The sequence below is a fragment of the Drosophila teissieri genome, chromosome 3L (assembly GCF_016746235.2).
Source record: "Drosophila teissieri strain GT53w chromosome 3L, Prin_Dtei_1.1, whole genome shotgun sequence".
Taxonomy (NCBI): Eukaryota; Metazoa; Arthropoda; class Insecta; order Diptera; family Drosophilidae; genus Drosophila; species Drosophila teissieri.
The window spans coordinates 4,086,245-4,111,892 of NC_053031.1; the positions used below are offsets into that span (position 1 = coordinate 4,086,245).

Below are 25,648 nucleotides of genomic sequence, written 5' to 3' on the forward strand. Positions count from 1 at the left end.
ATGCTATATGGTATATGCTATAGCGGATAGCCTACGGCTCCATCGATCATCTGCGTGCAGGGGCTCCTAGAACGGCACGAAGTCGGGAAGCGTGTGGCTAATGCACTGTGCCATTTTATGAAAACTTTCGAATGGAATTGCCGAGAGCAAGTGATCAGATTTAATTATCAGCGCCACAGCGATTACAGCATTATCTTCGAGTGCAATGGAGTGCAGTGAGTGGTGACATGTGGCGAAGGAGGAGGAGGAGGTTGACATCTCCAGCCGATCACAGGGCACATTCCCCTGGGTGAGAGGTCAAAATTCCGGGAGATGACGTGTTGCAAAGCAGGTTAAGGAAAAACACCCAATTACCCCGCACAAGCTGCTAATTAAATATGTAGTATATATACAAATCTTAACCCAAAACACGGTGCGTGACTAACGCTACCTGATCCAATGCCCTCTTCTTGGACGCCTGGGGTTTATCCGGCAATTAGCGGACTTACATTGGTTTTCAACACCCATTAAGACGTCGTAATCTATATCACAGATAGCCTTTGAGTCACGTTACTATATATACATTCTATAACGTTCTTGTGATTAATGATCTGCAGCACTTGTTTGGTTCTGCCGGTGGTAGGCGAAATTTTCATCCGGTTAGAACCAGTTGTTTTTGATTATTACTTATAATAATTATTGTGCATGTTAATTGGTTTATTCACCAGCAGCAATCGAAGCCGTTTGAAAATGTATGAGAATTAAAATATTCGAGTCAAACCGGCGCGCTCAAACATTTCAAATTATAATGAAATGCAAGCGTGCATAATAAATTCGAGAATATTTAAATTGCAATTTGTTAATTAAACGCCGGCAGTTGCGTAACGATTGTTATAAATTTGTGCGCGAAATTCTTTCGATGTTATTGACACGCAAGCACTGGGCGGCTCTGCCTTTGCCGATTAACCTGAGAATTTCAGATATTCTGGGGAGGGATGTTGAGGAATATTCTAATTGGTCGAAAAGAGGCGTGGCAATCTGAACAATCCACACAATCCGTACATGGGCCGTCATTGTGTTTAGTCACGCAGCGATTTTCACCTGCCGGCAAGTGGAGGCATTCTAAAATAGCCTCCGGATCGAGATTTATGTGTTGCAGTATTGCATAATTTACGAGCTCGACGCTGCAGTTGAAAACTAAACAATTAATACATAATAATCATGTTGGAGGAGGGCAAGGAAAAAAAATACAACATTATTAATACAATATTGTGCGTCGTCGTTACGTTGCTGACCAAAAAGGTCATTCAATTCGTATTTATGCACTCGAACTGGTAATTGTTGCTATGGAAGTTAAGGCACTATTTTCCATTCTATAAGTTAGGTATGTAGTTCTCGGTTCTCGCCACAATTTTGCACTGGGATTGAAGAGAACGTGGTGTTTAATTGGGTATATCAGCTGGTAGAAGGCGGTTGAGGTATTTCAAGTTAATAGTTTACAGGCTTAGGCAATTTTTTAGAAGATATTTCTACAATTCAAAATATTTCTTTACTTATTTTAATGAATTTTCAATTGACAAGGTTTTAATTAGTTCCTAAGTCCCCTGAACTATGAAGTTACAAAATGTTAACTAATAATATTACAAATGTTTATACCTAATTATTATTTCTTTTATTGCTCAGCTAATTAGAAATAATTTCGAAATGTTTAAGAAAGGTTTAATGGACCTAGCTCTATCACGTCTGATTGTATAATACCATTTTCTATTATTGCTCTTCTACCGAGCACTACGATTGGAAAGTACAGCCAATCAAAATACAATTAAATAACTATTCACGATCGCCTCCGTAGGGCATTGTAAAATCGCCGTCACAAAAGGTTCTTGGCTATGTGTAATTATTACATTACACTTGTAATGGCTACGTTAAAATTGACTTTTATTGATTTCGTGTGCAGTAGACGGCGGTGTAAATCAAGGAGAATGTGCAAATAACATGCAATCAGTTTGGCGAGTCGTCGCTTAGTCAGCCCAGTATTCGTATTCAGTAAATAGTGTTCAGCATTTGTTTATCCCACGTGAAGCACCAAGCACCTTTTACTTTCTAAATTTAAATTACAAGCCTTGCTGCGATATCATCCAACAAGAAGCTCCTTAGTCGGTTAGTCAGTGCCATGCAATCGGTGACTTCCGTTTGTGAATCAACTGGTAACTGGAGAAAGATATCCGCCCAATTAATGCGAACAAATCAAATTAAATCGAACTTAAAAATAGCGTTCCCTTGGACGCCGTTCGTTGAACCTGTGCTTCTGGATTTTTTCTCTTTTTTTTCGGAGCTGCCGGCCTTAGTTGTCAATATGTTAGTGGTTTTGCCATTAAGACAATGCCTGTATAGAGGGTGCGGTTTGAACTTGGCCTTTGTATGGTCGATTAGACAAATGGTTTGTGTATTTGCCTATGCTATATATAGTCGAGAGTTAGTTGTTAATGTAATGCAGATCTTGCCCCGTCATTCCTGATATTAGATAATCGCTGATCGGATCACAACATTGTTTGGCCACACTTTGTTAATTAATGGGTCATTAGAAGAGGATTATGTCGTTGTTGCCCGGGTGATCACGTAGTCACTGGAATTTACATTGCCGTTTACACGTTAATGCCAACGGCGCACATTAACTCATATTTAAGCGTTTCCGACATAATCAAAAGACTTAAGCGGCGAACGCGACTTCCTGCACAGGTGGAAACCAACATCAACGCCAAAATCAAAACCAAAACCAAACAGCCCAGCATTCAAGTTCAATGGAATTTTCGTGCACGCGCCGTGCAAAGTAAAGCGAGAAATTGAAATTGAAATTTAAATTTAGAATGCAATGGCAGCTGATTAAATATTGCATTACATAAAATGCAAAGCAAATGAATGAGCTCACCCCACCGGCGACACTCATGACACTTGAAGCTAATTAGTCGCCACTTTTCACCCTCGTTTAAGCATTAAAAGTATCTTAGTATCTTGGGTGCAAAAACATCATCGCAGCTGGTCTAATGAAATTGTTACTAGTTGTTTTACCAGGCAGCTGCTCGATTGAATCCGTAATTTATGTTAATATACAGGAGCCCACTAACTAACACCTCCGATTCCGATACAAAAAGGTCTTAGAAAGTGCATAACCTTCAGGCAGTTGGCTTAAATTTTCGTATTGTTCGCCTTGACAGCTTGAATTAAGAACTTTGTGCCCGACTTCAAACGGTAGCTAAACAAAACTGGGCTGGGCTGGGCATTAAGTGGAACATATTTGGCGAATTATGCTAAACAGAATTTTTGGGTGAAAACCGGTTCAATGGCGTGAAACCCATCCAAGCCAAAATCTGTCAAATCATTCGATTAGCGTTTGCTTACCATTGTGAAAAGACTCGTAAATAGAACGTTTCCTAGGAAATAACCCGGCAAAGAATTATGCAAATCCCCCAGAAAACCCAGACCAAAAGATGATATCTCTTCCTTGCCAGATTAACCGCGGCATTTCCGATTTGGAAATTAGCACAAAAAAAAGTGCCAGAATCAAACCAGAATACTGATCTCGAGGAAAAAACCCCTTGTAAGTGGGAAAAATAACCACTTTTTCGAAAGTATCAACATGGCACTCATGACCATGACTCAGATAGCCGTAGTATAAACAGCAGCAGCCACATTTGGTCTTGACGCAAGTGCGTTGGGGAAGACCAAGTCGAGTCACCTAACTGGATTTTGTGGCACAGACAGCGCCATCAATTAGCATGTGACTCCTTTTCGGCTTAATTGCTGCACCTGGCAGCCGAGGGAATCCACCTCTTTAAACAGAACTTTGTGTGATTTACATTTGTGCAAGCGAATCTGGCGAATCAAGCGAATCAGGCGAATCAAAACCAGAGACAGGCACTTGTGGAATGAAAAGGCTGTGGAGGTGGGCTTCCGATTTCGGTTTTTGTTCGAGTCTCAACTGTCATCAACAGGTGTCTATTGATTTTTGAGCCGACCCACCCCTCTTTGCTAAGCGGGTCAAGAGTGTTTGGCAGGAGAGCAAAAAAAACAACATTTTCAAGTGGCCAAAAGGGCTTGTCATTGACATCATTTAATCGGCCACCATACATGGATATATATTAATATGAATTCCTATATATCCCTGAGTAAACGAGTGCAAAATCTTCCGAGCTCCTTTGGCTTTAATTTTAACTTTCTTTGTGTGGTATAGTTGATAAGGTGCAACAAACTGGTTCAGTTCCACGGTGCTTTGTTTAACTTTAGCCGAATTTTTACGACAATGTGATAATAATGAAAATATACTCGTACATACCTGCGAAATGCTACTTTTTGCCGATTATTTTTGGGGGCTCGTTCCGATACACATGGTGATTAAGTTGGTGTTTATTTTTGCTCCACTGCGTGAACACGCCTTGGAAATGTTTTGGAACACATTCACTGTTAAGTAAGGCAAAGTCGTTAAAATCAACTGCGATAAGCTAAATATAAAGCTGTGATTGGCAGCAGGGAACACGAGCTGCAATCCTGGCCAGAATTCGCCAACTTCCCCTTACCATTCGAAAAGCACTCTCGAGCTGTCCGGAAAAAGAATTTATCATCAGTTGGAAGCACTGCTAAATGACTTATTTAATTTAATGAGTAGTTTAGCATTCCAGAGCCAGACTCATCAAGATAATTTGATAAAGCGCACTCAATCTGCCATATTAATTTGTAAAAATTCCCATTCCCCTGAATAGTTACATTTCCCGCGAATTCTACAATCAATATCAATTAGCAAAGCAATTTGTTTGCCTGCACACTCATCAACATATCCTTTCCAACAAAATCCCCGCCACTGAAATTGCGTTATGCTGCAGTGACTCTGGGATTTTTTGAACATGTTTTTGGTTTGCCGCACGTGACGCAAAATGAACTGAAAAACAATCCGAAAAAAAGCACAACAAAAATGGCATAAAACAAACCAAAACAAACAAAATACGAAATGCGAACGAGGCGTGCGGCTATTTTGCATATTCAAATGAACAATTTTACTGATAAATACGGGCAATAAAAACACACAGCATCAGGCAGCCGGCGTCATCTTAGGCCCCCAGTGTGAATCAGTCCCAAACGAGTTGATCTTAGAAAGCGGAGGAGCGGAGATCCCCGCCTCCGAACTTCGGTTTCCACAGCACGTGATTGACATATCATCGCCAAGTGGTCGAGGTGGACGTGGACGTGGAAGTGGACGTGGACTCCCCCTTTGCGACAGCTCATCGCCATGGAATAACACTAGCCGATGCCCCCATCGACTTCGATTTGGGAAAGCAAAACCTCAATATTATACAATAATTAGCAACAAAAATGATTGCCATTCGTAATTAATGCACATAATTGCCGCGCCAGATTGCTGCCGTAGAATGTAGTTCGCTAGAATGGAGTAGTAACAAATGAACAAAAAAAAAAACAGAATTCAGAATTTTTGAAATGGACTCTTAATTGTATTTATTAATTGCGCTTAATTGAATTATGAATAATATTTACTTGCTGCCCCCTAGGAAGTGCCGGCAGTACAGTCCTACCACAGATTCGTATTCTCGGAAGTCCCCAGCAAGGGCATCCAACGAGGGCTGGGAAATCGCCAGTTCTCCAAGTGGATCGAACCAAGGCTGCAAGATCGTGCGATCCGATCGGATTGGATTGGATTGGATTGGATCCGGAGCCGGAGAAGGGGAAATAAGGCGATCCAGAGCGGAAGGTTGGGAAAAACTAAGCTTGTGGCTTCTGGTTCCTATTTAGATATCTACAAATACATTTATTTCTTTTTTATTCCCATCTTTCTATTGATAGATAGATCTGTCATAATCATTTCACAATATGTGTTTAAAACACTTCATGGAGTTGTATTAAAATTAAAACAAGTTTTTTTATTTTGCGAGTAAAGAATTTTATTTATTTTGGTTATTCTAAAGCTTATATTAATGTACTTAAGTAAGCAAACTTTTGATTAAAATAAATTCCCTTGCTTACCAATGATATAAATTTATGTATAATTTAAAGAATACCATTAAAAACTATCTTGTTAACATAAAACAAATTGATTGATTTTCTTTCTATTCTTGTTCTCAACATCAGGCAATTGGCCAACAGGAACTGCTTTCCCCGGATTTTTGAAAGATTTTTAGCATTTCATGCTGGCCATAATGATTGATGGCATGGACACAAAAAGAAACTGTACTTCGATATTCCCAATTTGGGCAAAAAAGTGGACTACGTGACCGAGGCAAACATAAACACATTTTTTTTTAATAGAACAATGAAGTTGTGTGGCACAGTAAAAAGCCAATAAAGTCCGAAAAGGTCGTTTTCAGCAATTGCCGCCTGTGAAATTTTTAATTATAGAATTTAATTTGTTTGAACGCTTTTTTATCTTGATGATTGATCATTAGGTCTAAGAAAAAACACAAATATAATACAAGCGAAAAGAAAAAAGTAAATCCGTCTTATGTAACAAATCTAAAAAATTGCAAAAGCCAAAATCATCGACCTTCAAGCAGCCAAAAGCGAGCCAAACTCAGTTCTCAAAGGAGCCATTTCAAAAACTTATTGCTGGCAAACAATTAAACATTGTTTAATGGCAGGGAGATAGAAACGCCCGTGGTATAGACTGTATAACTGATTATGGTTTGATCATGAGACTTCAATAAAACAAACAAACTGGTTGACCCATAAAGGGGGCCGGTATGGGGGGAAGTTTTCGATGGAGCTCAGGAGCTAGTCAACCGTTAAAAGGTTCACGGCCAAGGACAAGGAAATCCCAGTGAATGGCTGCGGCTGCCGCCTCCATGAATCACGACTTGAAACTCAGACTCCGTGTATCTGAAACAATTTTGTGACTTCTGAAACCTTGGGCGTGTGCTCGTATATATTCGTTTTGCATATTGTTCGCCGTCTTATATCTAATACCTTTTAGAATACGCTTGTGTGCGGCGTGCACAATTAAATTTAAATATTGTAATACTACAAGTAAGAGAATTAAATTAGCGAAAATAAAGGCTGTGCCTTAATCATGCGGCGCGACTCACAGAACAATAGTAGAAAACTTAAGTCGGAAGAAAAGTTTTGACCCAGCCGTGAAGGCATTTGAATGTGTGAGAGGTTATGCTGGCTTGAACCTGAAAGCACTTAAGCCATAAAAACATTTAGCTGAAATTATTGTTTGATTGACTTCCTAAAATAATGCACGAAAATCGAAAGTAAATGTTTGGCCGCATGTGAATGGTATTAAGGCTAATTTGGGAACTTTTTGCAAGTGACTAATGGGTAATATAGTACGCAGTTTATTGCAAGCTGGATTGCAATCTATGTGGGTTACTTTTATATTCTTTTAATAATATAAGCATCACATAATCTTATTTATTTATTATATCCCTCACTAATCTTGGTTTTAAGGAACTGAAGTAATGCAACTAAAAGCATTTTAATGTTGTCAAATGTATTTCCTAGCTCCCACGAACTTATTAATGCATAAATCCCACTCCATCGAGCCATACCGATTTGTATAATGGATCTATCAGATCAATAATTATGTTTTTACTACTCCAGATGCTATGCAACTCGGGGACTTAATAACTTAATGTGGATCGAAGCAAATCGACGTGTATACTATGTGGTGTGTTATGATGTGTTAGCTCATTATCGGGCTCGTTAGCTCAATCAAACGATTCGATCTACTAATTTGAACGGTCCGCATTAACATCGGCATTAGTTAGTTAGTTACTTAGTTAGTTAGTTGCTAGATGCAGGCTGCAAGGATGACCGGATTGTTGGCAAGTACAAGTGCACATATGTAGATCAATGGCAAATGGCGCCGATCTCGAGATCGCCGCTAACTGAATTTGGTTAAAAGCTAACACGATCGAAAATAACGCTGCCACTGCCACTGCCACTGAAAATGTCATTCGAAATGGCGGCCCGCGTCCAATTTGAGAAGCGGCGGCAGCCTTGCAAACGTTATCAGCTTACAGGACAGGAATATATACTCGTATATATAATTATTTGTATATAGATAGATTGCTATATGATCTCGTAATCCGTCAGCTGCCATATGCAAATGGCATTTGCCAGATGTTTGGACGGGGCTTTCAATTATGCCATAGATATTGTAATGTGCCTGTACTTATCGCCCGGGCTTAGTTTAATGTGCTACATTTACGCATGCAAATTAGTTGTTAAATGTGCTTTTAAAATTTAATCGATATGGCCGGGTGCCACCTACTTGAATCTCGGGCACGCACGTAGCCATGTGATCCGTACTTCCTGTTTACCAGTACTTTGTTTTCCAGCTCACTTTCACTTGGTCCCTATACGATCCGCTTCTGCATCCGCTCTAGTTCTGACGCGAATCGTAAACAATTGAGTCATTCAGGATCTAACATAATGAATTGTTTGCTGCTCAAAGTGACAGAGATCTTTGGCTGTAATTACACCTGGAAAAATGGTCGCAAGATAGCGAAAACCAAATTCCAACCCAAACATTAGTTAATAGCTTGCAAATAGTAAACTAATCTACTTCCACATAAGCATTTTATTCTTTAAAACTAATCCTATCTAATCTTATAAATTACTCTCAAGCAGCTTTCAGATTAGTTAATGTTATGTTTTTATTATTTTGCTCCGTGCACACACGGCGTATACTCAACATTTGGCATGGGCTAGCTGCGCTTTGTTTGGGTTTGTTTTGGTTTTTTCTACATGACCTGTGGAGGCTTTTCAAATGACGCCCGACTGACAAGAATACTTTTGGGGTATTCTATGGTATTACCAATCCGACTGACGCGCACGCGCTAATGGTTAACCCCGCTTTATAGCCAAGCGACAAGAGCAACAAAAACATGGCCAATGCGACGTTCTAGCCTGTTGCCGCACTTGAACTTGGTCGACCAAGTTGAGTCGAGTCAGGCCCCGCGATTCTCGACCCACTCAGCTGGCTGGCTGGCTAGCTGGTTAGCTGGCTGGTGAGAGGAAACCCCACGGCATCGGCTTCGGCATCGGCATCGGCATCTTGGCTTTAACCCAGCTTCAGCTGGGCAACTACGTCACAGCCGCGTCATGCGAAAACCAGTCATCGTCGTTCGCTGAAGCCAACAATCGTCGGCAATCGGGCGAAACGTTAACGTTCGTTAACTTGGCCGTCGGAATCGGAATCGGAATCTGGGGGTATTTAAGCGGCGGCAACTCGACCTGGAGCATGCATTGATTCGCTATCATTCGCTCTAAAGACTTGTGCCCAGCCTCAAGTAGTTTGCTGACTCTGTTTGTTGTAATACAATTAGCTGACAAGGATAATACACATCACCACACATCAGTTTCGAGTTCGCGAAAGGATCCAGCTAAAGTTCAACCAAATCCAAGCATCTATCTATATCCCGCCGTGAATTCGAGAGTCGAGAGTTCTTGTCCAGCTCAATTCTAGACGCAAACAGTTCAGTACCAGGAGCGATTTTCTTGAGAAAAAAACAAAAATCCCAGCCAGATCGCCAATAAGCAGTGAAAGTGTCAACACATTTCGAGTGCTTATTGCAAATCAAACAAGAAAAGCGTAACCAAGCACATAAGCAAATAGTATTCTAAGTGTTTTTGCCAACACTTTGCGTAAATTTTTGTTATTCACCCCAAAACAAAAACCACCCAAACACACACAAAACAAAATGATGGCCGTTGCAGCAGCCCAAAAGAACCGCGAGATGTTCGCCATCAAGAAATCCTACAGTATTGAGGTGAGTCCTAAATCGAGAAAACAGAAATACATACAATTTCCAAATCAAATAGTAAATGTATATAATATAAAACAAGCAAATGAGTGACAAGATTTGGTCTACGTGACTATCTAAAGGTTTTGTGTGTTTTCCAAAAACCAGTTAACCGGCCAGTAGTCGAGCCCATTTTTGTGATCCCGCATTTCTTTTTCGCAAATTCAGTTGGACCAACTCAGTCCTCAGTTGGCCATTAAGTCACACCTCTAAGAACAGGCGGCCCCAAATCGAAAGGCCCAAATCGCCAACGGAGACAACGGGTTGTGTGTTAAGTTATTATTTAACAAATAAGTGAAAGTGGCTGCCTTTATGCCCCATGCACTTAGCCTGGTCGAAACAGTCGCGCCTCATTGTTGTTGACTCGTCTCTGTTTATGTTTATGCTGCGTCCCGAGCAAAACAAAAAATATGAAATCAATATAAATGATTCAATGAGTTGGGCATCTTTCATCAGCCACAGCAGCGGTGGCCCAAAAAAAGCAGAAGAAAACAAACAAAAAACGGGCTGACAGTGAAAACTGCAAGTGATGGAAACCTTTTTCCCCCCCATCAAGCATCAAGAAAAAGAAAAAGAGAAAAAAACAAACCTTTAACGATCGCCAGTTGCATTTTTTCCCCGCCAGAATCGCATGGGGATTTTCGATTTCTCAGTCACATATTATTATTTATCTTCGCACCTGCCTGCCAGCTTCGAAGCGGTGACATCGCATTAAATTACCATTCGTGGCTTTGAATCACAATCAATACAGTTCCATGAATAGCCAGCTCTATTCAAAGAAAAGATCTGAAGACGGCGCTTTCACACACATTTTATATAATATTTCTTTTTTAAAAATTGCGCAATAGTCAATAGTCTGCTCAAAGTCACCACCCAAGCGTGGAGCTACATAGAAAGCCACCCTGGCTTGAAGGTCAAGGCAATCGCCTAATTTCCGCTGTACATCCTGCCAGTGTCACTAACACGTCGTTCCATCTCCTCGCCTTTGTTTCCAGAATGGTTATCCATCCCGCCGTCGCAGCCTGGTGGATGACGCCCGTTTCGAGACCCTGGTGGTCAAGCAGACCAAACAAACCGTCCTCGAGGAGGCCCGCAGCAAGGCAAATGGTAAGTGGATGCAACAAGTGGTGCAACAAGTGGGTCTCTCAAAGAGCTTCAATTTCAAATTGGTATCAAAAAAGTAGTAGTACAGAAATGTTCAACTGGGGCAATAGCATTCGATTAAAAACCTAAAAAGTTACCATTTTATATTTCTTTTCGGCTTGACTTTGCTTTTAGCTTATTATTTATTCACCCCTTTACTTATTATTTCCCTTTGTTCGCATTTTTTATGATTTTAAAGACGATTCCGTGGAGGATTGCATTGTGCAGGCTCAGGAGCACATTCCCTCCGAGCACGATGTGGAGCTCCAGGACGAGCAGGCCAATCTGGAGAACCTGCCATTGGAGGAATATGTTCCAGGTTAATATCCATTTCCATTTCCCTGCCCCTGCCACTTTTCCCTCTTCCTGAGCCTATTATCTTCGATTCGATTTGATTTTGATTATGATTTTCATGGGCTTTATTATTATTTTCATTTCATTCGCTTTTAGTTGAGGAGGATGTTGAGTTTGAGAGCGTTGAGCAGGAGCAGCAGCAGTCGCAGTCGCAGGAGCCAGAAGGCAACCAGCAGCCGACCAAGAACGGTGAGCAGGGGGTTCTAGAATCCGGCGAGCAGCCATAAGTAGTACTTAACTTCTGAGGGGCTTTTGAAAAGCGTGCGACATTGATTTAAGTGCTTAATATGATAAAGTGCCAGGGCAGAGGAAAAGCACTCAGCCACACGGACAATTGTGTGGGCGCGCTCTCGCTTTCTCACTCTCTTGTGTGGAAATGTCGCATTTCCCTTTTTCATTTGTTACGCTCGACTTAATAAAAGTATGAAATGCGTTTGCCTGGCAACCGCTGCCACTGCCACTGCCAGTGCCACCACGTAACTCGCTTATCGCTTACGTGACCCTAAGCCTTGGAAGATTGCATCCTTAACCATCATATTATCCCCGCTTCTTTTGGCCCTTTTGCAGATTATGGTCTCACCGAGGACGAGATTTTGTTGGCCAATGCCGCCTCCGAATCCGCCGAAGCCGAGGCTGCCATGCAGAGTGCCGCCTTGGTGGTGCGCCTCAAGGAGGGCATCTCCTCCCTGGGCCGCATCCTCAAGGCCATCGAGACGTTCCACGGCACCGTCCAGCATGTGGAGTCCCGCCAGTCGCGCATGGAGGGCGTCGACCATGATGTGCTCATCAAGTTGGACATGACCCGTGGCAATCTGCTGCAACTGATCCGTTCGCTCAGGCAGTCGGGCTCCTTCAGCAGCATGAATCTGATGGCCGACAATAACCTGAATGTGAAGGCTCCGTGGTTCCCCAAGCACGCCTCCGAGTTGGACAACTGCAACCATCTGATGACCAAGTACGAGCCCGATTTGGACATGAACCACCCCGGATTCGCCGACAAGGTTTACCGCCAGCGTCGCAAGGAGATCGCCGAGATCGCCTTCGCCTACAAGTACGGAGACCCGATCCCATACATCGACTACTCCGATGTGGAGGTCAAGACCTGGCGCTCGGTGTTCAAGACCGTGCAGGATCTGGCTCCCAAGCACGCCTGTGCCGAGTACCGTGCCGCCTTCCAGAAGCTCCAGGATGAGCAGATCTTCGTGGACAACCGCCTGCCCCAGTTGCAGGAGATGTCCGACTTTCTGCGCAAGAACACCGGATTCTCCCTGCGTCCTGCCGCCGGTCTTCTGACTGCCCGGGACTTCCTCGCCTCCCTGGCCTTCCGCATCTTCCAGAGCACCCAGTATGTGCGCCACGTCAACTCACCATACCACACCCCCGAGCCGTAAGTATCTAACATCCCATTTTACTGGGGCGGTTAAAATCACTTCAAAAGGGGAGAAAAAGGCTCTTTGTCCTAACCTAATTGCATTTGCCTGCCTGCCTGCCATCCACTTCCCTGTGTATGTGTATGAGTGTGGGTAGCTGGGTTTCCTTTTCCGCTTTTCCACTTTTCCCGAGCAACTTTTGTCGCCTGGAACACAGGCAAATTGGCTGCAGGAACTGCGGCAGGCTGCCCAGCTCATTTAACCGGGCTAATTGCCTTATGCCAGCACATTTTGCACACTTTTAACAAGCATTATTCTCTGCCATTGCCATTACAGCGACTCCATTCACGAGCTGCTGGGTCACATGCCCCTGCTGGCCGATCCCAGCTTCGCCCAGTTCTCGCAGGAGATTGGACTGGCCTCGCTGGGTGCCTCCGACGAAGAAATCGAGAAGCTGTCCACGGTGAGTTGATTTTCCTTAATTGAGTTGCAATGCAACGACCTTAGGCTCAAGTGCAGCTATGACGCAGCTGCTTTTTCGCGCAACCAAGATCAGTGTTGACTCACTGTCAAAGTCGCCACACAAAACCTTGATCTTAAACAGTCGCACAACTTTCCAAATCTGCCCTTGTTTTTATTTTCTTTATCGTTTACTCATTGGATCCTTGCTTCCTTCATGTCTTACAGGTCTACTGGTTCACTGTTGAGTTCGGTCTCTGCAAGGAACATGGTCAGATCAAGGCCTACGGCGCCGGACTCCTGAGCTCCTACGGTGAGCTGCTCCACGCCATCAGCGACAAGTGCGAGCACCGTGCCTTCGAGCCCGCCTCCACCGCCGTGCAGCCCTACCAGGATCAGGAGTACCAGCCCATCTACTATGTGGCCGAGAGCTTCGAGGATGCCAAGGACAAGTTCCGCCGCTGGGTGAGCACCATGTCGCGTCCCTTCGAGGTGCGTTTCAATCCGCACACCGAGCGCGTCGAGGTGCTGGACTCCGTCGACAAGCTGGAGACTCTGGTGCACCAGATGAACACGGAGATTTTGCATCTGACCAACGCCATCTCCAAGTTGCGACGCCCATTCTAAGTGGATTGGGGGGGGAGATGATATATAGAAGCACCCAAAACACCGCCCAAAACACACCAACCCCATACCCAACCCACCACCCACCACCCAAACATACACATACAGGTGCAACGGTCTCATTTATACAAATTAATTTTAAATTGACATACCGCACAATCCCTCGTACACGTAATCCTTAAACCAAAATTAAGGCATCGCGCATTATTTTTATTTTTTGTTTATTATTGTTTTTTGTTTAGTTTTTTATTTTATTGTCATCGAAAAGCTGTCAAATTGTCAAAAATCAAGCATATTTATTTGTTGATCACCCGATACACCACCCGACCCGCATATTTATCACCGCAACTATTATTGGACCAAAAAATCTTTAGACGTTTAAGTGATGTGAAAACAAAGCCAAGCCAAGCAAAGCGAATTAAGTGAAGTGAAGAGCAAAGTTCAGATACATCCGCACTTAGTAGGCAAAGTACCACACAAAAACCGATTGTATACTCAGACAGAAATTGTTTTTGTATTATTATTATCTTCTTTTTGTCTCTCACAATATTTACCTAGACTATATAGACACGCGATATAGTATTCCCGGTATAGGAAACTTCATTTGAAGAGAGTATTTCTAAACAAAAATAATTATATATAAATACAACAATCGAGTAGAAAACAAATGCAAAAAAAAACGGAAAAGATCAAAATGAAATGGAAAACAAAATAGAATTTTCTTACATTGTACAATAACTGCAAACGACAATATTACTATTGTGTACTATTATTATTATTATCTATTATTATGCTTATAACTATTACGTATTGTATTGTAGGTATGTAGAGTTTAAACATTATTATTTTATTTAAGTTTTGTGTATTAATAAAATTAAAAATGCAATTGAAAAATAATTACTCTTTGGTTTCTTCATTTAATTATCTTCTTTGGCAATTAGGAAATCTAAAGTCTGAATCTGTTTAGGGAACATTTTATGACATCGAAGTGGAATATTTATTTTAAAATGAATATATTTATGGGTGAGAAAAGGGTAATGTCTTGTGAACAAAAATCGAGCTATATAGAAAATATATATATTAAATATTCAAAGACCTTGGACCAGTACATATATTATTATAAAGTAATTAAAATTAAAGTATTACAAAGTAAACTCAACATTGGGATCAAGAATATTACATAATAACGTAAACGTAGCACGGAATTTTATTGTTATTGTTCGATGTAGTTGCAATTGGATCGAAAGCCAACCAAGTGTTAACATTTCTGCAAGCAATTAGCCAAAGTAATTACTAATTATATTCGCATATAAATCTATATAAATAAACACGTTAAAGAGCAGTTGGTCCCCAAGCCAGGCTTCGTTGGTTCTGAAAAATCCAATAAAAGTATATTTGTGTATATTGTAAGCATGAATGGAGCACAAAACGTGCAGATATCGTTAATATACGAGTATATACGTTCTTCTCTAAATGTACATTTAATCGCTGTTATATGAATAAAGTTGAAATCGTTTAAACTTGAAAAGGAGGGGCTTGGGCACTCACTTTAGAAACGCCCCCAGCAATTTACAATGGTTTTTTATTTTTTTTTGTTTGCACACCTTGACTTGTCAGAGATCCTGAAGTCATGATTAACAATTGGAAAGGGGCCTGCGATGGAAATATTTTATTCTATTCTTAACCTGTGCCAATTTACTTTAATTAGCAGGCTCCACTAATTAGTCTTAATTGCACACGAACATGCTATAATTACTGCAGTATAGCTTTTCTATCCAAAACTATTTTTCATCTGCCCAATTTTCGGTGATCAAAATGTTGATTAACATTTATCAAGCGTGTACTTTAATTTTTGTTTTACCGATTATCAAAAGCGACAGCTGTTTTAGAAACATGACCTACCTCAGCATATTAATTGTGGTCAGGAAAAAAAAAATCAGATAAATAAATAACACCTGAGCGGATTTATCATATGCCAATTATAATACGTATGCGAGTACGGGTTTATTGTGATATAATAATTGGCCGTGTGAATTGAAATTGAATGTGCTAATAGTTTCGAGTAGCAACAGCGATCGGATGTAGGCGATATGGAGTGGACTCGTGGGAACGCCCACGTTGTCGTCCAATTATAATGATATTAATATCAAATCAGAACGATAAGGGACCGATGTATCGAATCTAAAATGCCCTCGCAGGTGTGCCGATCATCAAAAGGGCTGTGCTGAGCATATTAGCCCGGGGATTTCCAATAACTGAATTGCTTAAGTTGGTAATACCTATAATCTTTTGCAGGTGTGCTGAAAAGAATATTAGCTTACCTACTAGATTTTATTGGAGATTGAAGAATTTTTTGTATTAATAGGATATAGATAAGTGATACCTACTAGAATTGGAGTATAGCTTTCCCTTAAATCTTTATGCTTCATTGGTGGCTCATTTCACACTTGGCTTAAGCTAATTTATAAACCAAGTCTTGGGAATTCCCTTGGACTAATTTCATAGAATTTATGTGAGACATATGGGCTAATATATGATTAAAATAGCAATGGATATGTACGGTAACAGGTGCTCGAAATTGAAGGTCATTTTAGTAGTTTATAGAAGACAATTTGGTTATGGTTTCACGGATTAAATTGGAGTTAAGATTAAATGCAGCAACAATCCGATAAGCTGGGCGTGTTCTAACATTTATTTTCAGTTTATTAGGTAAGTTAGTTTATGGGTAAAAGACCAAGCTACGAATATTAAAACCTTTTAAAAATACAACGCAGTGCCAACAAATCGGCTGCTTCGATATACCCATTTAGCACTTGGTATTTAATAGTTAATGACAATTGCTGATATATCTCCATTATGGCCTAACATGATAATAAAATATGAATTGGCGGCGAAGTTCAGCTGGAGCTAAGGCTGGGCATTTATCAACTTTAGTTGGCCACAATCGGCTAATTGTCCGACTGATTTGGGTCAGGTTTAAAAGGCTGGCTCTGGCTCTGGCTAAATGCTGAGCGTACATTCAGTTTGGCGTGGGCAAACATTTGCACTTGATTTCGATTGCCAAGACGAAGTCCGGCGGACTACGTGCCGTTTGGACAGTTGGGGCTGTTTAGTACATGTTTAGTATATGCCCAGTGGCATAAGGTTCTTATGGTGTTATGGTGTTATGGTGTTATGGTCTTCTGTCAAGGCCACTGAGCAAATGGGTTAGGGTTGCAGGAAACGCGAGGCTGGCACGGGTTTGTTGAACCGACAACGGCGAGATAATTGCCGGAAGCCCAATGCACTTTGCAATTAAACACTTTTCATTAATTGTTTAGGTTTTTTGTTGTGTTTACACTGCCAACTGGCAACTGGCAAGAAGAAAATAAAATTCAAGACTAGAATAAAGGCAGTGGCAGTGGCAGTAGCAGTCGACCTAGCTCCCAGCGAAACACGTCTCATTTACAGCCGCCGCCAACATTTCAAATTTGGCTAATTAAAGCCGCATAAAAACCACGACGAAAAAAACCCGAAAAATACAAAAGCCAAGGTTAGCTGGAGCTTGGCTTTGACAGTAGAAGTGGCCAAAGGAATTAACTAGAACATGTCTACAGCTCTTATAGCGATTACTAGCGTTTTGGTATTTGGTTTTGGGTTTGGTTTTGGTTTTGGTCTATGATATTTGGCTTTGGCCAACTTCGAATATCAAAGTCAATGACTTACAATTTGGCATGGCCAAATTCTGCATTTGGCTTTGGCATTCTGGCCGCCATGTGGTGCCAATTAAATGCAGTCGAAACGCGATTCTTGAACTTTTCAGAGATACTAAATCTAGTCGCATACTTAACTGCTACCTTGATTTTATACTATATACTCGTATATATATATATATGTACCTGCTGGAGGTGTGAATATCTGCAGCCAAACCGTTAGCCACTTCACCACCAACTGCACGGGGATTTGGCCCGAGGCGCACCTGTTGGCCGGTTCTAATTTAAATGATCGAGCATTTATAATCGCAATAGCTCTCGGGCTAATTAGAGTATGAACAGGTTTCCATCCCGCCAATCTCGCGGGGATGTGGTGGCTCCAGGGGCTGGGCTGTAGAGTGGCTAGTGGGTCGTAGAACCCCTCATTTGCATATGGATGCTGGAACGTTGGGACAGCTGGTCTTACGAATATTGAGGAACGTGAGAGATGGATCCATAAATTACTCAGATATTTATAGATAACATATTCATTTGTAGTGTTACATCAAATTTCCCGCGGTGGGAATTATTGTTATACAGGGCGGATCCCAACATGCTGATTATCTATTTATAGGTTTTTAGCTGGAGATTCATATTCTAATCTTTATAACTTCGCTCGCTCTTAAGACTGGTATAATATTATTATTTTTGTAAATATTTTAAAGACCCCACTGAACTACATTCCACTATGATTCTCTGGGCCATGCAAAGTCTCCCCAACAAGTAATTATAAACTATTACAACACCAATTGGCTAGACAATTACATCCACGTTGGCCAGCTGCGCGATCGCTAAATAGTTCAGACCACTCCGGAATACGGAATACGGAATACGACACCTGGCCCAGATAAGTACTGCCGCCTGTAGCTAAGGGCCCAGTTACCAAGACCACTTTCGATCATAAATTAAAATTAAAATTTTAAATGTGCAACTAATCAAGCAAAGCTGCAAACGGCAAAAATGCAGAGATAATAGCTATTAAAGGTAAGTGGAGAGAACCTGTGAGATTTCATGCAAGAAGCCGTCAATTTTGTTACATAAAATGCAAAATCGTGCATAAAATTCCCCATTAGCGGTTGCCAAGCAGCAGCCACCCTGTCTGGCTTTCGAGCCAGGTGGTACTTTTCGCCGGGACAGCGGGGCGTATGAGTGATAATGGGTGCACATCAGACATTGGCACGCGATTGGATCGATGGATCAATGGATCGGCGATGACTTGGGCCTGATTCTGCGCATCAGTGCTCCCATTGACGGGTCTGTCAATATTATGGTTTTAGCTGGACAAACAAAGCGGGTAACAGTCGGGTACGCAGAAGGAGAGCTGACGCAATGTCAACAGTGGGACAAAGTGATCTGTTTGTCATCGCCGATCACCGTCTCATCTTCGAGAGCGTGAGCTGGAGCTGCATACATACATATATCCATATAGCGAGTCTGGAGCCGAAAGTCTTAAGTGGGCTTACACGCTTCACTGGGCCACTTGTTGACTCTGGCTAATTAAAAGTCGTGCACACGCTCTCTCAAAGCGGAAGTTTGTCTAGAGTTGGGGAAGAATCCAAAGGTTGACGATGGTTTAGGGCATTTGCCTGTTAAGTGATTTAATACTGTATTCTTTAATAGTGGGTTTTAAGTTGTTCAATTACAGCTAAAGCCACTTTGTGTATTTTTGGAAATGAAATGCAAATATCAATATTAAATAAATATATTCAGAACGATCTAATATGAGAGCTTGACATACATTTGGCTTACTTACTTGGTGTAGTATATAAAGTAATCTCTCCGATTTTGAAGCACAAGACTGAAAATGTCCTTTTGTTCTTCCTTAAGTGATCAAACTGTCTTCCTACAAAGGGTTTTTGCCAAAAATGGATATCAGGGCCAGTCGTGTATTTTACATTTATTTTACAACATGATTTTACCACAAGTGTGTTTAAAGCGCCACTCGCTTACTTGAAAAGCTGTTAAAAAGCTTTGTACTTCTGCGGTCTCTCTAAAGCTGAAAGTCGTGAAACGCATTTCCGTTTTTTTAAAATAATAAGTAATACAAATTATACAATAAGTAATAACAAAAAATTTTAGAAATATAAATTTCCAATCTAATTTTATAATTAAATATATAATGGCAGATATTTTTTGTATCTATCAGATACGAATGACTATAACGTACCTATATGTAGATACACAATATGACATACTGTAATTACTAAGTGTTTAAAATCTCATAACATTTTGCAGGAGAAATAATAACTAGAATGGTTCCGTTTGATTTATAGAAAAATGTACATTTATTTACATATGTAAAAATCCCATCACCGCTCTCAGTCTTTTGGCAAATTGCTGTCGCTCTTCCCTCGGCTGTAGGGTCGTGCTCCGCCGAGCATCCTTTCGAGCAGACTCTGCTTGGACTTGCGCTTGGAGGCCAGCACCTCCTTGCACAGCTCGTTGAAGACCTCGGCCACCTGGTCCACGTGGTCGGCGGCGGAGACCTCGCTGAACTTGCACTCAAAGTCCTTGGCCAGGATCTCGCCCTCGTCGCGGCTCACCTGGCGCAGGTGCACCATGTCCACTTTATTGGCACAGAGTTGGACGGGCGTATCGGACTGCAGATCGGATTTGGCACGGCGTATGTAGTTGAAACTCTTGCGATCTGTGATGGAGTAGACCAGCAGTAGGCCATCGGCCCACTGAACGAGCTCAGCCGCATTGGGGTATTCGTCTTCAGCCTGGGAATATGTGAAATCTTTACCTTATTCAAATTAATATACAATCATAACCCACCTTGGGACATGTGTCTAGGATTTCGAAGAGCACCGGTTCGCCATCCACCATGGCCTCGTGCTTGTAGCGATTCTCAGTCTGATGGTCGTACTCCCCGATGTAACGCTTTGTCAGGAAACGCACCACTAGAGCTGCAATCAAATTAAATAACCAAAACCATTTATGTAACATGAATTTAATTTATTGTCGTCGGCGCTATCAGCGCGATCAGGTGTAAACCAGGGTAACGCCCTCCAAAGCCCAAACAACCCTCGTTCTGGATTTGGGTCAGGACATAAGCGAGCGTGAAGTATGAGTGCTTCGGTAGTCCTGCCAAAAGGAATTGCAGGGACCAATGCAGAATTACCCGCCACCTGGGGCAGGTGGATATTGCGTCTTGTGGGGTTAATAAACCCGATTCGGCTGCCCAACGACATGGCAACAAAAGTTGCGTGTCTCGGGCCAACAAACGGCGTCCTTCGTAGGCCTCGTGTCCTGTCGAGGGGGTGAAGTTCGTCCTGGCCTGGTCCCTGGTCCCTGGTCATTTCCTATGCAAGTCCTTTGAACTCGCTAAGCAAAAAAAAAGGGCGCTGGGAACTAAAACCTCAGGCGCCACTTCAAGCGAGGATGACAACGTCTAGAGTAAACAGTGAAGCTTCAAGATGTAGAGTTTTCTGCGTAAGCAGGCAAATTAATTATCTTTATTTACTATCCACACACATTATATATTATTGCTTATGTGCATACGCATTTTGTAATCAAATGCAATTAATTAAAAAATGTATTTCTTTTTATATTTTGAAAATGAATTGTAGTGAGTCCCAACTGTATTTAAGGCTTTTTTGAGCTCGCGTGTGTGCGTTTTTTGTGTGGCTAGCGGTTGCCTTGGTTGCCTCGCGACTTTTTAATGACATTTTCATCATTTATTTTCCCAACACCGCATACATACGTGTACGACCAGTGCTTTTCCCTCAAAATTTATGTTATACGAATTTTCTTCTCAACTTTCCGCGAGGTCAACGTTTAAATTCTTCGACGCGCGACGCCGGAATGGCAATGGTGATGGCGCTTCTCCGCCCGATGGGCACTGATCGCGTCTAGGTCTGTATGTCTATATGGATACAGGTCTATATGTCTATATGGTTATATCGCTATATGGCTATATGGCCAAGTGCGTGTGTGCACGGTGAATTTTTCCGGCGGGCGGTGGGCGGTGGGCGTGGAGGTAGATGTGGATGTGGGCGATTTAATTGCTCCACCGCATCCACAGACATAGACACACAGTGAATTAAATATTTTTCCCGGTCTTTGGTCGCTGATGGTGGCGGAGTGACAATAAAATATGTGGCAATAAATTTATTAAACATATATGCATTTGCCATTATAAGTTGCTTTTGGGATCGGAATTCCATTTGCTTTGGGATGGTTTGTTTTTGTGGACGGGGGAAATTTTTGAATTTTAAGTTTAAGGGTTCACATTAAAACAGTTTTAAAAGCTACTATTATTTTTTAATATTATTTCATGACGATTTCAATTAAATAGTTTACCATCCAAAGACTATTACTTCATTCTCACCATGAAACGAGAAGGCGTAGCTCATACCTTTGTCACAGAAGCCACACCCAGTCATATACTGTCTGCCATTCCATCTTTTTCCTTGGTTTTTCATTCACATTATATTTATTAGTGCCACATATTTTCTAGTCATATTTCATATGGCTCCACTGTCCGCGCTCTTCGGCTGCTTCCGCCAGTTTTTCTTTTCTATTTACAACCAAAATTAGTTGTGACCGGGGACACCAAAGTAACCCAAAGCTGACATCTCTCTCTCACAGAATTTTATAGATTACTATTATTTCGGAATTTCTACAAGGGTTTTAAATTCACACAAAAATTCATTTGTGCAATGGTAACATTTTAGATTACTTTTTACAAGACCAAAGTCTTATAAGTTAGAACTTTGGGGTAACATGAAAATATTTTCAGCTTACACAGATCAGTGATCAAGAAATAATATAAATCTGGGGTAATAGGTGACACCGGGAACATATATAACGTAGGGGTGAACTGAAGTTGACAGTGGCGAGAATAAATTTCCCGGCCAAAGCCATCATCATCATTAGCATCGTAGCCCATGGGATGGGGATGGGGATGGGGGTTCCCAACAAAGTGTTACAAATTAAATATATCTCGGGGATGCCCGGCATACGTGATGCCTGACAGGGAACATCAATTTATGCTAAGTCGTTCGCATCGAAGAAATATGCAACATCTCAGCCGACAATGATCTGTGATCTCGTGAGCAGTTTTCAAAAGTTTTTAAAAGTTTTCAATAACTAAATATGCATTTATTGATAATAAATATTGAACTAAAATAAATTATTATAAATTATTATAGCTGATATGATCAGGATAATTAGTTTATTGTATAGTCTTGGGTATTTGGCTATTTTAATTTGATAGAATGTTCTTTACCCCACATTTCTTTCGGTGCACTGTGCAGTGTGCTCATGGATCGTCGTAAATTAGAGCATGGCCTGGTCTTTTGGCCAGAGCCGCTTGTCAAATCAAACGGTGGAAAGCGATTAAGGCGGCAGGCAATGCCAAAGTGCCAGCAGCCGCCACACACACACTCACACACACACATAGGGGCACAGATACCCAGCAGACAAAAACTTCGTTTATGATATTACAAACGATAGTTTTGCGGATTCCTATATCATTCGCGATATTTTTATAATATTATTTACGGTCCGTATTTGGTATTTTTTGCAATACTTTTATAATAATGCCGCCCGTTTTAGTGTCCGTTAGCGAGACATTTGCGGCATTTATACGGATCCCAGTTTTCGTCCGTTCTAGCGTTTGTTTTTGGGTCATGTTTCGATAATTAGGCAAACCTCTTGCGATAAGTCCGCTATTTGCCCGCCCACTGTACGTTTCAGTGTCCGTTAGCAATACTTTTTCGGACTTTTTTTGAGAGACGCCACAGTTTCGATTTTTGTCCGTTTTAGCGTTCGTTTTTGTGCATTCAACGAACCTAGTGCGGAAACTCCGATTCTACGTCCGTATTTAATATCTTTAGCGGACATTTTTCGGATCCATCCGCATTGCGTCCACTCTTTGTCTGCTGGGTACACCCAGCTGCAGAAGTGTGCTGGTGTGTGTATTGGGGGGATATCTGCAATTGTATATGTATGCTGCCACTTTATAAACAAAACAAACAAAAGTCTAAATATACACGAATCGGCGATTGCTCAACTAATTTGCTGTTGTTGCTCAGCATCCATGCTACAATGCTCCCCGAGTATCTATTGGAACGTCTGCTATTGCTCGGATTGTTTTCGAGTTGTTATTGTGCAGGCACTTGGCATCGTGGTATTTCGTATCTTACCGCTTTTGCCAACACTGGGCGCTCCAATCACGGCGATCTTCAACTCCGTCAATGTGGACTTCTTGCGCCGAATTCCACGCGTGGTCATCTTAACGCAATCCCTGAGTTCTCCAAGCTCCTTGATTTAGTTAGATCAATTTTTGTTTTCAATTTTTTAATTTCAATTCTGTTTTGCACGGCAGGTGTATATCCGTTGGCGTGGGTTTTCTCTGTTTCAGTTATCCGATTGTTATTGTTGTTTCATTTCAATGTCAAAACAAGCGCAAGAAATGCGTTTAAAATTACAGCCGCACAGCGAATTTCGTATCCGTGAGATACGTTCATTTGTTTTATTTTTCTTGTTTTTGGGTGAAATTTGGAAAATTAATGAGTTTTCTGCTGCCGCTTGCTGCAGGTTATATTCGAAATATTTTTTCGGATTTTTGTCTTATGCTTTTGGGCATTATTATTGCGGACACTGTTACAGAAATCGCGCACTGCACTTTCGACGCGCACCGAAAACTCATTTATTTATTTATTTAAACCATCGATTTTGCGTATATTTCAGTCCGCCACGATTCGATCTGATGTGGAGTATGTCTTTTTCACCTTTTCTCTTTTGCTCTGACTGATCTCTGTTTTTTTTATTGTATTTTTGATTTCTTTTTGTACTGTATCTCTCGGATTTTAGCCCGCCCGCATCCGTGCGATTTGCGCGGCCAACTGATTTCTACTGAAAAGCAAAAGCGGCGGAATCTGTGCTACGCCGGAGTGTAAGTGTAGATCGGGGATCTTCCGATCGACCCGATGTCTATAGCTTTTCGCGAGTGTACGCGCGAGCATCAACCAAAAATAGACAGTACGAGGAGCAGAGCGGAGCGGAGCAATTCCACTTTCAATTCCAATTCCAATCCCATTCCGATCCCCAATTCCCAGACACGCGCCCTGCAAAGGGTTAAAGTTAAAAGTTGCTCACTCGGCCAATAGGCTAATCGCTACCATCGAAAATAGCCCCATCGATGCGCCACATCCGATCGCTGTATCTGCGGCTATTTGGGATCGTTTCGAGGCAGCCAACCACCATGATCATCATCAGCGTTCTTGTCGGCCAAGACAAATGCAACTGCGAGCGGCGGACGGCAAATGTCGCCTTAAATTTAATTTAATTGGCACTCTGGGGCTCTGGGCAAAGCAGCTTTGGGGTGACAACTGTTTCTGTATGTGTGGTTATCCTACTTTTATTATTGAAAAGTCCCTTTAATTGCAGCTGTTACGACAGACATTTAAAGTTTGTTTGGTTATGCAAAGTAATTGCACCTGGCCTAGGAATAAAGTATTAAGCGTTTGGGGGAGGTTAGTTCAGGAAGTAAGGATTATGAACATACAAAATATATATGAAGATAATAAAATAGAGTATGAACTATGATACATAAATAAATGTAGATTTAGGATCTAAATTTGGGAACTATATTAAGATAAATGTAAATATAGTCTAGGCGAACTACCAACTTAACTCTCTCTTTAAGTATATTGCTTAAACTATAAGTTATAAAGTCCGAAGTTGTAAGCAAGTTCCCAACAGACTTCGCTTAGGGAAAACTTTAAGCAAATAAAATTGAATATCAAATAACTATTGTTTTAGCAGACCGTGAAAGTCAATTAAAATCCACCAAAAGCAATCATAAACATAATATTATTATTTATTTAGCGTTTCCGCCCCATGTTGACAACGAATTAAGGACCTTTTAGTTATGCATATTAGGTCAATATTTTCTAGTTCATTAAGGAAATGGTCGCTAGCCATGTCCCATATGCATATGAGCCGAGCCAGACTGAAACACCCTCAGCAACAATGCACGTGTGTCTATTCGCATTGTGCCGCCGAGGATTTCCCATTGCGGGGGTGTTTCCGTGCGAGTGTGAACCGCCCTAAGGGTTGAAAATTCCAGACGGCCGAAAAAAAGAGCGAAAAGCATTTCGTTAGACGGGAAAATCTTGGCAAGAAACAAAACAGAAATCGTAACACAAATATAGGGGTAATCGTA

The 25,648-nt window shown here is 41.5% G+C and overlaps 2 protein-coding genes across 3 annotated transcripts; one reads left to right on the plus strand and one right to left on the minus strand.

Annotated features, from left to right (window-relative positions):
• Positions 1 to 9,224: 9,224 nt before the first annotated feature.
• On the plus strand, positions 9,225 to 14,517 carry LOC122618625 (tyrosine 3-monooxygenase). The gene is made up of 7 exons (XM_043795199.1): positions 9,225 to 9,758; positions 10,787 to 10,898; positions 11,134 to 11,253; positions 11,385 to 11,477; positions 11,856 to 12,675; positions 12,995 to 13,121; positions 13,346 to 14,517. The coding sequence occupies exons 1-7, from the start codon at positions 9,690 to 9,692 to the stop codon at positions 13,742 to 13,744; spliced, it is 1,740 nt and encodes a 579-aa protein (XP_043651134.1). The 5' UTR covers positions 9,225 to 9,689; the 3' UTR covers positions 13,745 to 14,517.
• A 5,265-nt stretch (positions 14,518 to 19,782) lies between these two features.
• Positions 19,783 to 24,728, minus strand: LOC122617138 (ras-related and estrogen-regulated growth inhibitor). Of its 2 annotated transcripts, XM_043792854.1 has the most exons (4): positions 24,603 to 24,728; positions 23,625 to 24,548; positions 20,251 to 20,381; positions 19,783 to 20,195 (listed from the first exon to the last, which is right to left on the minus strand). In XM_043792854.1, the coding sequence occupies exons 2-4, from the start codon at positions 23,710 to 23,712 to the stop codon at positions 19,791 to 19,793; spliced, it is 624 nt and encodes a 207-aa protein (XP_043648789.1). In that variant the 5' UTR covers positions 23,713 to 24,548; positions 24,603 to 24,728; the 3' UTR covers positions 19,783 to 19,790. The 2 variants fall into 2 exon arrangements, with proteins under 2 accessions (XP_043648789.1, XP_043648790.1); XM_043792855.1 differs by lacking the exons at positions 23,625 to 24,548; positions 24,603 to 24,728 and adding an exon at positions 21,179 to 21,430.
• Positions 24,729 to 25,648: the final 920 nt, after the last annotated feature.